General features: G+C 52.1%; 1 protein-coding gene across 3 annotated transcripts in view; it reads right to left on the minus strand.

The window, feature by feature from the left end:
• The window catches only part of LOC144610472 (leucine-rich repeat LGI family member 3-like), a 72172-nt gene extending 69092 nt beyond the window's left edge, over positions 1-3080 (minus strand). For all 3 annotated transcript variants that reach the window (XM_078429214.1, XM_078429213.1, XM_078429212.1), the window contains exon 1: positions 2377-3080. In XM_078429214.1, coding sequence (XP_078285340.1) covers positions 2377-3047 — 671 coding nt within the window. In that variant the 5' untranslated portion in view covers positions 3048-3080. The remainder of the gene's footprint in view (positions 1-2376) is intronic.
• Between the last annotated feature and the right edge of the window lie 11845 nt (positions 3081-14925).

Genomic DNA, 14925 nt, shown 5'->3' on the forward strand with positions numbered 1-14925 from the left:
CACTAACCCTGCCCACACACTAACACTGCCCACACACTAACACTGCCCAACACACAATAACCCTGCCCACACACTAACACAGCCCACACACTAACCCTGCCCAACACACAATAACCCTGCCCACACACTAACACTGCCCAACACACACTAACCCTGCCCACACACTAACCCTGCCCAACACACACTAACCCTGCCCACACACTAACCCTGCCCACACACTAACCCTGCCCAACACACACTAACCCTGCCCACACACTAACACTGCCCAACACACAATAACCCTGCCCACACACTAACCCTGCCCAACACACACTAACACTACCCAACACACACTAACCCTGCCCACACACTAACCCTGCCCACACACACTAACCCTGCCCACACACACTGACCCTGCCCAACACACACTAACCCTGCCCACACACTAACCCTGCCCACACACACTAACCCTGCCCACACACACTAACACTGCCCAACACACACTAACACTGCCCAACACACACTAACCCTGCCCACACACACTAACACTGCCCAACACACACTAACCTTGCCCAACACACACTAACCCTGCCCAACACACACTAACACTGCCCACACACTAACACTACCCAACACACACTAACCCTGCCCAACACACACTAACACAGCCCAACACATACTAACACTGCCCACACACTAACCCTGCCCAACACACACTAACCCTGCCCACACACTAACACTGCCCACACACTAACCCTGCCCACACACACTAACCCTGCCCACACACTAACACTGCCCACACACTAACACTGCCCACACACTAACCCTGCCCACACACACTAACACTGCCCAACACACACTAACACTGCCCACACACTAACCCTGCCCAACACACACTAACCCTGCCCAACACACACTAACCCTGCCCAACACACACTAACACTGCCCACACACTAACACTACCCAACACACACTAACCCTGCCCAACACACACTAACACAGCCCAACACATACTAACACTGCCCACACACTAACCCTGCCCAACACACACTAACCCTGCCCACACACTAACACTGCCCACACACTAACCCTGCCCACACACACTAACCCTGCCCACACACTAACACTGCCCACACACTAACACTGCCCACACACTAACCCTGCCCACACACACTAACACTGCCCAACACACACTAACACTGCCCACACACTAACCCTGCCCAACACACACTAACCCTGCCCAACACACACTAACCCTGCCCACACACTAACACTGCCCACACACTAACACTGCCCACACACACTAACCCTGCCCAACACACACTAACACTGCCCAACACATACTAACACTGCCCACACACTAACCCTGCCCACACACTAACCCTGCCCACACACTAACCCTGCCCACACACTAACCCTGCCCACACACTAACACTGCCCACACACTAACACTGCCCAACACATACTAACACTGCCCACACACTAACCCTGCCCACACACTAACCCTGCCCACACACTAACCCTGCCCACATACTAACACTGCCCACACACTAACACTGCCCAACACATACTAACACTGCCCACACACTAACCCTGCCCACACACTAACCCTGCCCACACACTAACACTACCCTACACACTAACACTGCCCACACACACTAACACTGCCCACACACTAACACTGCCCACACACTAACACTGCCCACACACACTAACCCTGCCCACATACTAACACTGCCCACACACTAACACTGCCCAACACATACTAACACTGCCCACACACTAACCCTGCCCACACACTAACCCTGCCCACACACTAACCCTGCCCACACACTAACACTACCCTACACACTAACACTGCCCACACACACTAACACTGCCCACACACTAACACTGCCCACACACTAACCCTGCCCACACACTAACCCTGCCCACACACACTAACACTGCCCACACACTAACACTGCCCACACACTAACCCTGCCCACACACTAACACTACCCTACACACTAACCCTGCCCACACACACTAACACTGCCCACACACTAACACTGCCCACACACTAACCCTGCCCCACACACACTAACCCTGCCCCACACACACTAACCCTGCCCAACACACACTAACACTACCCAACACACACTAACCCTGCCCACACACACTAGGGACTATTTACAATTTTATCCAAGGCAATTAACCGACAAACCTGCACGTCTTTAGAGTGTGGGAGGAAACCGGTGAACCAAGAGAAGCCCAGGCGGTGACAGAGAGAAGGTACAAACTCCGTACAGACAGTACCCGAGGTGAGTGAGGGTGGAGCGGGCTGGGTCTCCGTCGCTGTGAGCAGCAGCTCTACCCGCTGCACCACTCTAGTGCTGACTGACGGCCGTGACTTACAGCGAGATGAGGTCTCCGGCGAAGACTTGTGGGATGGACCTGGAGGCGATGCACAGGGCGCTGTCGCTGGTACACGAGCAGGTGGTGGGGCATTGAGGGTCCCGGGACCCCTTGGCCGCCGGCAGCATCAGCAGCATCAGCAGCAGCAGCAGCAGCAGCAGGGTCCCGGCCCGCCGCCGCCCTCCTCCCATCACTGACACACTGGGGACCCGGACAGTCTCTCCTGGCGGCGTGGACACACTGGGACCCTGGACAGTCTCTCCTGGCGGCGTGGACACACTGGGACCCTGGACAGTCTCTCCTGGCGGCGTGGATACACTGGGACCCCGGACAGTCTCTCCTGGCGGCGTGGACACACTGGGACCCTGGACAGTCTCTCCTGGCGGCGTGGACACACTGGGACCCTGGACAGTCTCTCCTGGCGGCGTGGACACACTGGGACCCTGGACAGTCTCTCCTGGCGGCGTGGACACACTGGGACCCCGGACAGTCTCTCCTGGCGGCGTGGACACACTGGGACCCTGGACAGTCTCTCCTGGCGGCGTGGATACACTGGGACCCTGGACAGTCTCTCCTGGCGGCGTGGACACACTGGGACCCCGGCTCTCACCCACAGCCGGCCCCGTGCCCGCTTGTATGTCCATGCCCCTCTGATAGTGGGACCACTGCATCTGCCCGCTCTCTGGATGCCAATGCCCAGTACACCGGGGCCAGCACTCAATGCATCGATTGTTAGCTGAGTGAAGTCATGGCTTACTCAGGACTCGCGTATCGACCGCGCAAACTGGGGCTGTCAGCAAAACCCTAGACAGCATCTGTGGAGAACATGGATAGGTGAGAACAACAAGGAACTGGCAGAAGGGTTGAACAGGTACTTCGGATCTGTCTTCACTAAGGAAGGCACAAACAATCTCCCAGATGTTCTGGAGGACAGAGGATCTAGGGGGGTAGAGGAACTGTAATAAATTGTCATTAGGCGAGAAATAGTATTGTGTAGACTGATGGGACTGAAGGATGATAAATCCCCTGGGCCTGATGGTCTGCATCCCAGGGCCCTCAGGGAGGTGGCTCTAGAAATAGTGGACGTATTGGTGATCATTTTCCAATGTTTAATAGATTCAGGATCAGTTCCTGTGGATTGGAGGGTAGTTAATGTTATCCCACTTTTCAAGAAAGGAGCGAGAGAGAAAACGGGGAATTACAGACCAGTTAGCCTGACTTCGATGGTGGGGAAGATGCTGGAGTCAATTTTAAAGAGGTAATAACGGCACATTTGGATAGCAGTAAAAGGAGTGGTCCAAGTCAGCATGGATTTATGAAAGGGAAATCATGCTTGACTAATCTTCTGGAATTTGTTGAGGATGTGACAAGTAAAATGGATGAAGGGGAGCCAGTGGATGTAGTGTATCGAGACTTTCAGAAAGCCTTTGATAAGGTCCCGCACGGGAGATTGGTGACCAAAATTAGAGCACATGGTATTGGGGGTAGGGTGTTGACATGGATAGAAAATTGGTTGGCAGACAGGAAGCAAAGAGTCGGAGTAAACGGGTCCTTTTCAGAATGGCAGGCAGTGGCGAGTGGAGTGCCGCAAGGCTCGGTGTTGGGGCCGCAACTGTTTACAATATATATTAATGATTTGGATGAAGGAATTAGAAGCAACACTAGCAAGTTTGCGGATGACACAAAGCTGGGTGGCAGTGTGAACTGTGAAGAGGATGTTAGGAGGTTGCAGGGTGACTTGGACAGGTTGAGTGAGTGGGCAGATGCGTGGCAGATGCAGTATAATATAGATAAATGTGAGGTTATCTACTTTGGCGGCAAAAACAAGGAGGCAGATTATTATTTCAATGGTGTTAGGTTAGGTAAAGGGGAGGTGCAGCAAGACCTGGGTGTCCTTGTACACCAGTCACTGAAAGTTGGCGTGCAGGTACAGCAGGCAGTGAAGAAAGCTAATGGAATGTTGGCCTTCATAACGAGAGGATTTCAGTATAGGAGTAAAGAGGTCCTTCTGTAGTTGTATAGGGCCCTGGTAAGACCACATCTGGAGTATTGTGTACAGTTTTGGTCTCCTAATTTAAGGAAGGACATCCTAGTAATTGAGGCAGTGCAGCGTAGGTTCACGAGATTGATCCCTGGGATGGCCGGACTGTCATATGAGGAAAGATTGAAAAGACTAGGCTTGTATTCACTGGAGTTTAGAAGGATGAGAGGGGATCTTATAGAAGCATATAAAATTATAAAAGGACTGGACAGATGCAGGAAAAATGTTCCCAATGTTGGGCGAGTCCAGAACCATGGGCCACAGTCTTAGAATAAAGGGGAGGCCATTTAAAACTGAGGTGAGAAAAAACTTTTTCACCCGGAGAGTTGTGAATTTGTGGAATTCTCTGCCACAGAGGGCAGTGGAGGCCAAATCACTGGATGGATTTAAGAGAGAGTTAGATAGAGCTCTCGGGGCTAGTGGAATCAAGGGATATGGGGAGAAGGCAGGCACAGGTTATTGATTGGGGACGATGAGCCATGATCACAGTGAATGGCGGTGCTGGATCGAAGGGCCGAATGGCCTCCTCCTGCACCTATTTTCTATGTTTCTACAAAAAAAAACACAGAGTGCTGGAGTAAGTCAGTGACTCGGCCTGTGCATTCCTTCATTGTTTAGTGTCGGAGATAAACACAAAATGTTGGAGTAACTCAGCGGGACAGGCAGCATCTCTGGAGAGAAGGAATGGGTGACGATCCGGGTGTGAAGAAGGGTCTCGACCCGAAACGTCACTCGCTCCTCCTCTCCTCCAGCACTTTGTGTCAATCTTCGGTTGGAATCAGCATCTGCAGTTGCTTCCCACACTTTGTTTAGTGCCAGTGCGGGCACTCACAGCCAACTGTCCACACGAGTGTGTGGTACCGGGCTCTGTTGTTCAGTCTGACACAGAGCCATTGTGTGGTGTTGAGCTCACTGCGAAAGCCTGGTCAGCCTTGGGGTCATAGGTTGCCAAACAAATAGTTAACAAAGGTAACAGAGAGTTACACGCATTAACACAATCCTTACCCACTGCCCTGCAAACTGTAAAATTACATATTTAAATTCAACCCGTAAGTTGGTCAAATAACATAGGTACCTTCTTGTTTTTTTTGTGATTTATGGATTTTTCAAATGTGAATATCTCATAACGACACATTTGTGGGTTAGCAGTATATTGCACCAACCCCCTTCAATTTTAAATCATTCAAAAATGAATTTCATAAACAAGGATAACACTTGTTATTTCTGTCATTCATGGTAAGATTCACATCATTTTGTGTGCGAGATATACAGGGTTGCACTGTTTCACATATCAGCTAACCAATGAAAAGATCAGGTCCTGATTTACACTAGCTCTTCACCTTCCCCCCCCTTGTCTGAAGAAGGGTCCCAACCTGAAACATCACCCATCCTTTTTCTCCAGAGATGCTGCCTGACCCGGTGATTTACTCCAACACTGTGTCTATTTCAATTGGATTCATGCTTCTGCACCACGTCAGGCAGCATTGGTCATTTTAGTGGCTGTCAAGGGTTTTTAACTAATCAATTCACCAATTGAAATTTTCTTGGCTCTAAGTATTAAGTTAAATAGTGTAGGAAAATAACTGCAGATGCTGGTACAAATCGAAGGTATCACAAAATGCTGGAGTAACTCAGCGGGTCAGGCAGCATCTCAGGAGAGAAGGAATGGGTGATGTTTCGGGTCGAGACCCTTCTTCAGACTGATGTCAGGGGGGCGGGACAAAGGAAGGATATAGGTGGAGACAGGAGGACAGAGGGAGAACTGGGAAGGGGGAGGGGAAGAGAGGGACAGAGGAACTATCTAAAGTGGGAGGTCGATGTTCATACCACTGGGCTGCAAGCTGCCCAAGCGAAATATGAGGTGCTGTTCCTCCAATTTCCAGTGGGCGTCACTATGGCACTGGAGGAGGCCCATGACGGAAAGGTCAGACTGGGAGTGGGAGGGGGAGTTGAAGTGCTCAGCCACCAGGAGATCAGGTTGGTTAAGGCGGACTGAGCGACGGTGTTGAGCGAAACGATCGCCGAGCCTACGGTTGGTCTCGCGGATATAGCGAAGTTGACATCTAGAGCAGCGGATACAATAGGTGAGGTTGGAGGAGGTGCAGGTGAACCTCTGTCTCACCTGGAAAGACTGTTTGGGTCCTTGGATGGAGTTGAGGGGGGAGGTAAAGGGACAGGTGTTGCATCTCCTGCGGTTGCAGGGGAAAGTGCCCGGGGTTGGGGTGGCTTCAGTAGGAAGGGACGAGTGGACCAGGGAGTTACAGAGGGAGCGGTCTCTGCGGAACACAGAAAGGGGAGGGGATGGGAAGATGTGGCCAGTAGCGGGGTCCTGTTAGGGGTGACGGAAATATTGCAGGATTTGTAGGAGATGCTGGCTGGTGGGGTGGAAGGTGAGGACAAGGGGGATTCTGTCCTTGTCACGAATGGGGGGAGGGGGAGCAAGAGCGGAGCTGCGGGATATAGAGGAGGTCCTAGTGAGAGCCTCATCTATAATGGAAGAGAGGAAGCCCCGTTTCCTGAAGAATGAGGACATCTCTGATGCCCTAGTGTGAAACACCTCATGCTGGGCACAGATGCGGCGTAGACGGAGGAATTGGGAGTAGGGGATAGACTTTTTGCAGGAGTCAGGGTGGGAAGAAGTGTAGTCCAGATAACTGTGCGAGTCAGTGGGTTTGTAGTAGATGTCAGTCACTAGTCTGTCTCCTGTGATGGAGATGGTAAGGTCCAAAAACGGGAGGGACATGTAAAATGTCTTTTCAAATATATTGTGGATACAGTAGAGTTCTATTGTTTGCAAATGCCTAATCTCTGCTTCCATGACTTTTAAAAATAAAACAATAAGAGATACAGCTCATGGAGGTGAAATTAAAATTAACAGAGAAGCAAAGAAGAACAAATTCACAACTCTCTGGGTAAAAAGGTTTCTTCTGGCCTCAGTTTTAAATGGCCTCCCCTTTATTCTTAGACTGTGGCCCCTGGTTCTGGACTCCCCAACATTGGGAACATTTTTCCTGCATCTAGCTTGTCCAGTCCTTTTATAATTTTATACGTCTCTATAAGATCCCCTCTCATCCTTCTAAACTCCAGTGAATACAAGCCCAGTTTTGCCAATCTTTCCTCATACGACAGTCCCGCCATCCCAGGGATTAACCTCGTGAACCTATGCTGCACTGCCTCAATTATAATGATGTCCTTCCTCAAATTAGGAGACAAAAACTGCACACAATACTCCAGATGTAGTCTCACCAGGGCCCTATACAACTGCAGAAGGAACTCTTTACTCCTGTATTCAAATTCTCTCTTTATGAAGGCCAACATGCCATTAGCTTTCTTCACTTCCTGCTGTACCTGCACGCTTACTTTCAGTGACTGGTGTACAAGGACACCCAGGTCTCGCTGCACTTCCCCCTTACCTAATCTGACACCATTGAGATAATAATCTGCCTCCTTGTTTTTGTTGCCAAAGTGGATAACCTCACATTTATCTACATTATACTGCATCTGCCACTCACTCAACCTGCCCAGGTCACCCTGCAACCTCCTAACATCCTCTTCGCAGTTCACACTGCCACCCAGCTTTGTGTCATCTGCAAACTTGCTACTGTTACTTCTAATTCCATCATCCAAATCATTAATATATATTGTAAACAGTTGCGGCCCCAACACCGAGCCTTGCGGCACTCCACTCGCCACTGCCTGCCATTCTGAAAAGGACCCGTTTACTCCTAACCAATTCTCTATCCATGTCAACACTCTACCCCCAATACTATGTGCTCTAATTTTACTCACCAACCTCCTGTGTGGGACCTTATCAAAGGCTTTCTGAAAGTCTCGATACACTACATCCACTGGCTCCCCTTCATCCATTTTACTGGTCACATCCTCAAAAAATTCCAGAAGATTAATCAAGCATGATTTCCCTTTCATAAGTCCATGCTGACTTGGACCAATTCTTTTACTGCTATCCAAATGCACCGTTATTACCTCTTTAATAATTGACTCCAGCATCTTCCCTACCACTGATGTCAGGCTAACTGGTCTATAATTCCCCGTTTTCTCTCTCGCTCCTTTCTTGTAAAGTGGGATAACATTAGCTATCCTCCAATCCACAGGAACTGTTCCTGAATCTATTGAACATTGGAAAATGATCACCAATGCGTGCACGATTTCTAGAGCCACCCCCATGAGTACCCTGGGATGCAGACCATCAGGCCCAGGGGATTTATCAGCCTTCAGTCCCATCAGTCTATCCAATACTATTGCTCGCCTAATGCAAATTTCTTTCAGTTATGCTGTCTCCCTAGATCCTCTGTCCTCTAGTACATCTGGGAGACTGTGCCTTAGTGAAGATGGATCCGAAGTACCTGTTCAACTCTTCCGCCATTTCCTTGTTTCAATAGACAATAGACAATAGGTGCAGGAGGAGGCCATTCGGCCCTTCGAGCCAGCACCACCATTCAATATGATCATGGCTGATCATTCTCAATCAGTACCCCGTTCCTGCCTTCTCCCCATACCCCCTGACTCCGCTATCCTTAAGAGCTCTATCTAGCTTTCTCTTGAATGCATTCAGAGAACTGGCCTCCTCTGCCTCCACAGGCAGAGAATTCGACAGATTTACAACTCTCTGACTGAAAAGGTTTTTACTCATCTCCGTTCTAAATGGCCCACCCCTTATTCTCAAACTGTGGCCCCTGGTTCTGGACTCCCCCAACATTGGGAACATGTTTCCTGCCTCTAACGTGTCCAACCCCTTAATAATCTTATATGTTTCCATAATAATTTCACCCGTTTCTGCCTTCAAGGGACCCACATTTGTCTTTACTAATCTTTTTCTCTTAACATACCTGAAGAAGCTTTTACTGTAGGAAAATAACTGCAGATGTTAGTACAAATCGAAGGTATTTATTCACAAAATGCTGGAGTAACTCAGCAGATCAGGCAGCATCTCAAGAGAGAGGGAATGGGTGATGTTTTGGGTCGAGACCCTTCCTCAGACTAAAGACTCACCCAAAACATCACCCATTCCCTCTGTCCTGGATGCTGCCTGACCTGCTGAGTTACTCCAGCTTTTTGTGATACCTGAAGAACCTTTTACTGTCCTTCTTTATATTCTTGGTCAGCTTCCCCTCGTCCTTCATCTTTTCAGCCCGTATTGCCCTTTTTGTTACCTTCTGTTGTCCTTTGAAAGTTGCCCACTCCTCTGGCTTCCTGCTACTCTTTGCTATCTTATACATCTTTTCGTTTAGTTTTATTCCATCCTTAACTTCTCTTGTCAGTCACGCTCTCACTCCCCTTAGAATGTTTATTTCTCTTTGGAATGAAATAATCGTGCATTATGGATTATTCTGGATTATGCCCAGAAATTCCTGCCATTGCAGTTCCACCGTCATTCCTGCTAGGATCCCTTTCTAGTCGACCTTGGTCAGCTCCTCTCTCATGCCTTCATAGTCCCCTTTGTTCAACTGCAACACTGACACTTCTGATTTAACATTCTCCCTCTCGAATTAACAAGCCCTGTTGCAGCTCCATTAACTAATAAGCAGACAACGAGAAACAGTGCTGGTGTAGCTGTAACAGTGCAAGGGCAGCAGCCAGAGCCCAGAGGCAGGTGCTGCAACAGGGCTCTGCACTGGTGCTGCAAAAGGGCTCTGCACTGGTGCTGCAACAGGGCTCTGCATGGGAGCTGCAGTTTTCAGCTTGTGTGTGGAGCCAGGTGGTGGTTCCTGGAACGAGCTATCAGAGGGGCAGACAAGGACGTCACGCAACAGCTGCCCCAGGCCACTGCAGCCTGACAACGAGAGCACACTACAACGCTTGCACTCAGCCACATCCCAATCTCAGGACCATTGGGGTCTCGGTACAGAGATGGTGACACTCACCGCGTGTCTGCTTACACAGCAACAGTGGGTTGGGGGAGATCTACAAGTGTTTAGCTTCACTCCAGCTCCAGCAGACTCCTGCCTGCCCGCCCGCCACAGGGCAGATACTCACCACCGCTCCCATGGTCTCTAGTCTGCCACAGGGCAGGTACTCACCACCCCTCCCATGGTCTCCAGTCTGCCGCAGGGCAGGTACTCACCACCCCTCCCATGGTCTCCAGTCTGCCCGCCGGCCGCAGGGCAGATACTCACCACCCCTCCCATGGTCTCTAGTCTGCCCGCCACAGGGCAGATACTCACCACCCACCCCATGGTCTCTAGTCTGTCTGCCACAGGGCAGATACTCACCACCCACCCCATGGTCTCTAGTCTGCCCGCCACAGGGCAGATACTCACCACCCCTCCCATGGTCTCCAGTCTGCCACAGGGCAGATACTCACCACCCACCCCATGGTCTCCAGTCTGCCCGCCACAGGGCAGATACTCACCACCCCTCCCATGGTCTCCTGCCTGCCCGCCCGCCACAGGGCAGGTACTCACCACCCCTCCCATGGTCTCCAGTCTGCCACAGGGCAGATACTCACCACCCCTCCCATGGTCTCCAGTCTGCCCGCCCGCCACAGGGCAGGTACTCACCACCCCTCCCATGGTCTCTAGTCTGCCCGCCCGCCACAGGGCAGGTACTCACCACCCTTCCCATGGTCTCCAGTCTGCGCGCAGTGCCGAAGATCTGATCGACTGTGTGCGGAATCACCCCCTTGGTCTCACACATCAGCTCATCTGGCCCCTCCATGGTGTAGGTCTTCTCACTGCCTGTTTGACCGTAGGCAAAGATGCACACGTTGTATGCGTGCAGGGCAGGCTGGGAGGGAAAGGCAGGCTGCCTTACTGCAGGCAAAGTCCATTCCAAATGCCCACAGTCTTGGGCGCCCATGTGAACAATTCCAAAATCTGCGCAAACACTTAGCGGTGACATTCATTACCCACCCACCTCACTAAGGCCAGGACGGGCTCATATACAAGGCTGTGTGTACATTACCGTCATTCCCACCCACTGTGGAAGGGTGACACAAAATGCTGGAGTAACTCAGTGGGTCAGGCAGCATCTCTCGGGAGAAGGAATGGGTGACGTTTCAGGTCGAGATGCTTCTTCCAAAGACCCTTCTTCACAAGACCCTTCCTCATAAGATCCGTCGTCTGAAGAAAGGGTCTCGACCTGAAACATCACCCATTTCTTCTCTCGAGATGCCGCCTGACCCACTGAGTTACTCCAGCATTTTGTGTCTATCTTTGGTTTAAATCAGCATCTGCAGTTCCTTCCTGCACTGTGGAAGGGTGTCTACTGACTGAACAATATTAGACTGAAGCGTGGAACAGGAGTAGCGGGGGAATGCACACAGTGACTGGAGCAGCAATGTCTACACAGACTGCTGTTCCTTCCTAACCTGCACCAGCTGAGAGATGTCTTCAAAGACTTCTTCTTGCTTTGCCACTGGCTGGAAAACCCGGTCAAAACTGAAGTCACTTTTCGAGACATCTTTCCGGTTGTTCCCAATACAAGACTTTAGATAGGAACAGAAAATAATTTGAAGAAAGTCAGTTTGCAGCTGTACATTGAACAATCTCATCAGCTCGGTCAGGCTCAGCACGAGGTATTGATCAAATTCCATTACACTTTACAGCAAGTTTCCATGTTGGGAACAACTGAGACTGACTCCTCCCTCAGACTGATCACCACAGAAGATCATGCACCAGTGTAGGAGAGCCCTGTCCCACCATAACTCCACGAACATCACCCCACCACCGTAAATCCACTATACACCACCCCACCACCATAACTCCACGAACACCACCCCACCACCGTAACTCCACGAACACCACCCCACCACCATAACGACGAACACCATCTCACCACCGTAACTCCCCTATACACCACCCACCACCAGTTCATGGAGTCAGGACCATGCACCAGTGTGGGAGAGTCCTGTCCCACTATAACACTGTACACCACCCCACCACCATAACTCAACGAACACCACCCACCACCAGTTCATGGAGTCAGGACCATGCACCTGTGTGGGAGAGTCCTGTCCCACTATAACACTGTACACCACCACTCGGGCACAAAGCCACCAGTCAGCGGCGACCTTTTGTTGTCTCTGTGGCCTTTCAACAACCGCCCAGCCTGAGCCTTAGTGGTGTCCCTGCACATTACTGTACAAGATGCTGGCGAGGCCAGTGTTAGGAAAATAATGTGTTCAGTTTTGGTCAGCTTGCCATAGGAAAGATGTTGTTAAACTGGAAAGAGTGCAGAAGATTTGAGGATGTTGCCAGGACTTGAGGGTGTGGGTGATAGGGAGAGGTTGGACAGGCTGGGACTCTATTCCTGAGAACCTAGGAGGATGAGGGGTGATCTTATCGAGGTGTACAAGATCATGAGGGGACTAGATCGGATAGTCTTTTACTCAGAGTAAGGGAATCAAGAACCTGAGGGCAAGGGTTTAAAGTGAGGGGAAAGATTTAACAGGAACCCAAGGGGCAACTTTTCCTACACCGAGGGTGGTGGGTGAATGGAATGAGGTTAGGGAAGGGGTAATAGAGGCAGCGTGGTCAGTGTGGGGAGGCTGGGCTGAAGGGCCTGTTGTGATACGTGTCTCATCTCCTGCTGCTTTATCAGGGTAACCACCTCCTCATCACTGGGCAGGAGCTGGATGTGCATCATATCATGTGGCCTCTCCGGGTCCAGGAGCCGCCGAACACGGCACCAAACGTGGATATTCCCCTGTAAGAGGCAAGGCATGGAGAACGTTACTGGCTGCACACACACAGAGCAGGTACCAGGGCCACGGCAATGCAATGGGCAGCTGAGAGAGGTCTGGCCCCAGGTGGAAACCAGAGCAGGTCTATAACTCGCTACAGTACAGGGACATCACTCAGCGCGCCGCCTCTGGGTACAGCCGGTACTGCAGCGTCCGCCAGCGCCGCTCCCGGGTACAGTCGGTACTGCAGCGCATGGTACTGCTGCGCACCGCTGCCGCCGCCTCCGGTTAGACCCGGTACTGCTGCGCACCGCCACTGCCGCCTCCGGGTCGAGCCGGTACTGCAGCGCTGCCGGGCTCTGGCTGGAGGCGGCGCTGTCGGAGCATTGCAGTACTGGCTCTGGCCGGAGGCGGCGCGCTGGGTGAGGTCCCAGCCCTAGGATGAGCCATGTTGGTGGGAGCACTGAGAGATGTGAATGGTAATGGACTCAGGATCTCATTGTGTGTGTGTGTGTGTGCGCTTGTGTGTGTGTGCTTGTGTGTGTGTGCTTGTGTGTGTGTGCTTGTTTGTGTGTGCGCTTGTGTATGCGGTTGTGTGTGCGGTTGTGTGTGCTTGTGTGTGTGCTTGTGTGTGCTTGCGTGTGCTTGCATGTGCTTGCAGATTCCCAACCCTTCCGAATTTGGCGGAAAGTTTCCGCTTTCTTATTTCGTTTACGCCATCCCGATTTCGCCTCACATTTTCCCGCAAAACACATGCCTCGCTGCTCGCCCCGCCGCTCGTCCTGCCCCTCGCAACGCCCCAGGCCCCACTGCCCCCTGGCCTCGCCCCACCACTCGTCCTGCCCCTCGCAACGCCCCAGGCCCCACTGCCCCCTGGCCTCGCCCCACCACTCGTCCTGCCCCTCGCAACGCTCCTCACCCCGCTGCCCCCTGGCCTCGCCCCACCACTCGTCCTGCCCCTCGCAATGCCCCTGGCCCCGCTGCCCCCTGGCCTCGCCCCACCACTCGTCCTGCCCCTCGCAACGCCCCTGGCCCCGCTGCCCCCTGGCCTCGCCCCACCACTCGTCCTGCCCCTCGCAATGCCCCTGGCCCCGCTGCCCCCTGGCCTCGCCCCACCACTCGTCCTGCCCCTCGCAATGCCCCTCGCCCCGCCGCCCCCTGGCCTCGCCTCACCGCTTGCCTGGCCTTGCCACTCGCCTGGCCTGGCCGCGTAGCGTGAGGCCCGTTGATGTTGAGGGGATGTGGTGGGTGAATGGGGGGGTTGGGGTGGTGGAGGCAGGGGAGAGGGAGGGGAGGGGGGAGTGGGCGTCTGGGGGGAGTTGGGGTGGGGGGCGGAGGAAGGGAGGGGGAGGGGGAGTAGGGGTGGAGAGGGGAGTGCGGGTGGGAGGGGAGTGGGGGTTGGGGTAGGGGAGGGGGAGGTGAGGAGGAGAGGGGGGTGGGGGGAGGGGAGGGGGTGGGAGGAGGGGCGGGGGAGGGGGAGTATAGGTGAGGGGAAAGGGGGGCGAGGAGGGTAGTAGGGGGTAGGGATGGGGGAGTGTGGGTAGAAGTGGGAGTGTGGGGAGGGGGAGGGTCGTGGGGAGGAGTAGGGGGGGTTTGGGGGACATGGACCGTTGTGATTTGCTGTTGAGGATGACTGGAGCAAGTATGTCTTCAATGAAATTAGCTATGTACATTTTTAAATGAAACTCTTTCTTCATAACTTAGTTATACATTTTATGACCATTGTTCTTTTATTCAAGAGTATTGGGATGTGTAAGGAAAAAGCAAAATAGAAAAAAACAAAACAAAACAATGTTTTCTTTGTTGTAAAAAGTATTTCTGTTCAATAACCTTTCTATAATAGTAGAATATACTCATGATCGGCCTG

This window comes from Rhinoraja longicauda, chromosome 36 (assembly GCF_053455715.1).
Source record: "Rhinoraja longicauda isolate Sanriku21f chromosome 36, sRhiLon1.1, whole genome shotgun sequence".
In the NCBI taxonomy this organism is placed as follows: Eukaryota; Metazoa; Chordata; class Chondrichthyes; order Rajiformes; family Arhynchobatidae; genus Rhinoraja; species Rhinoraja longicauda.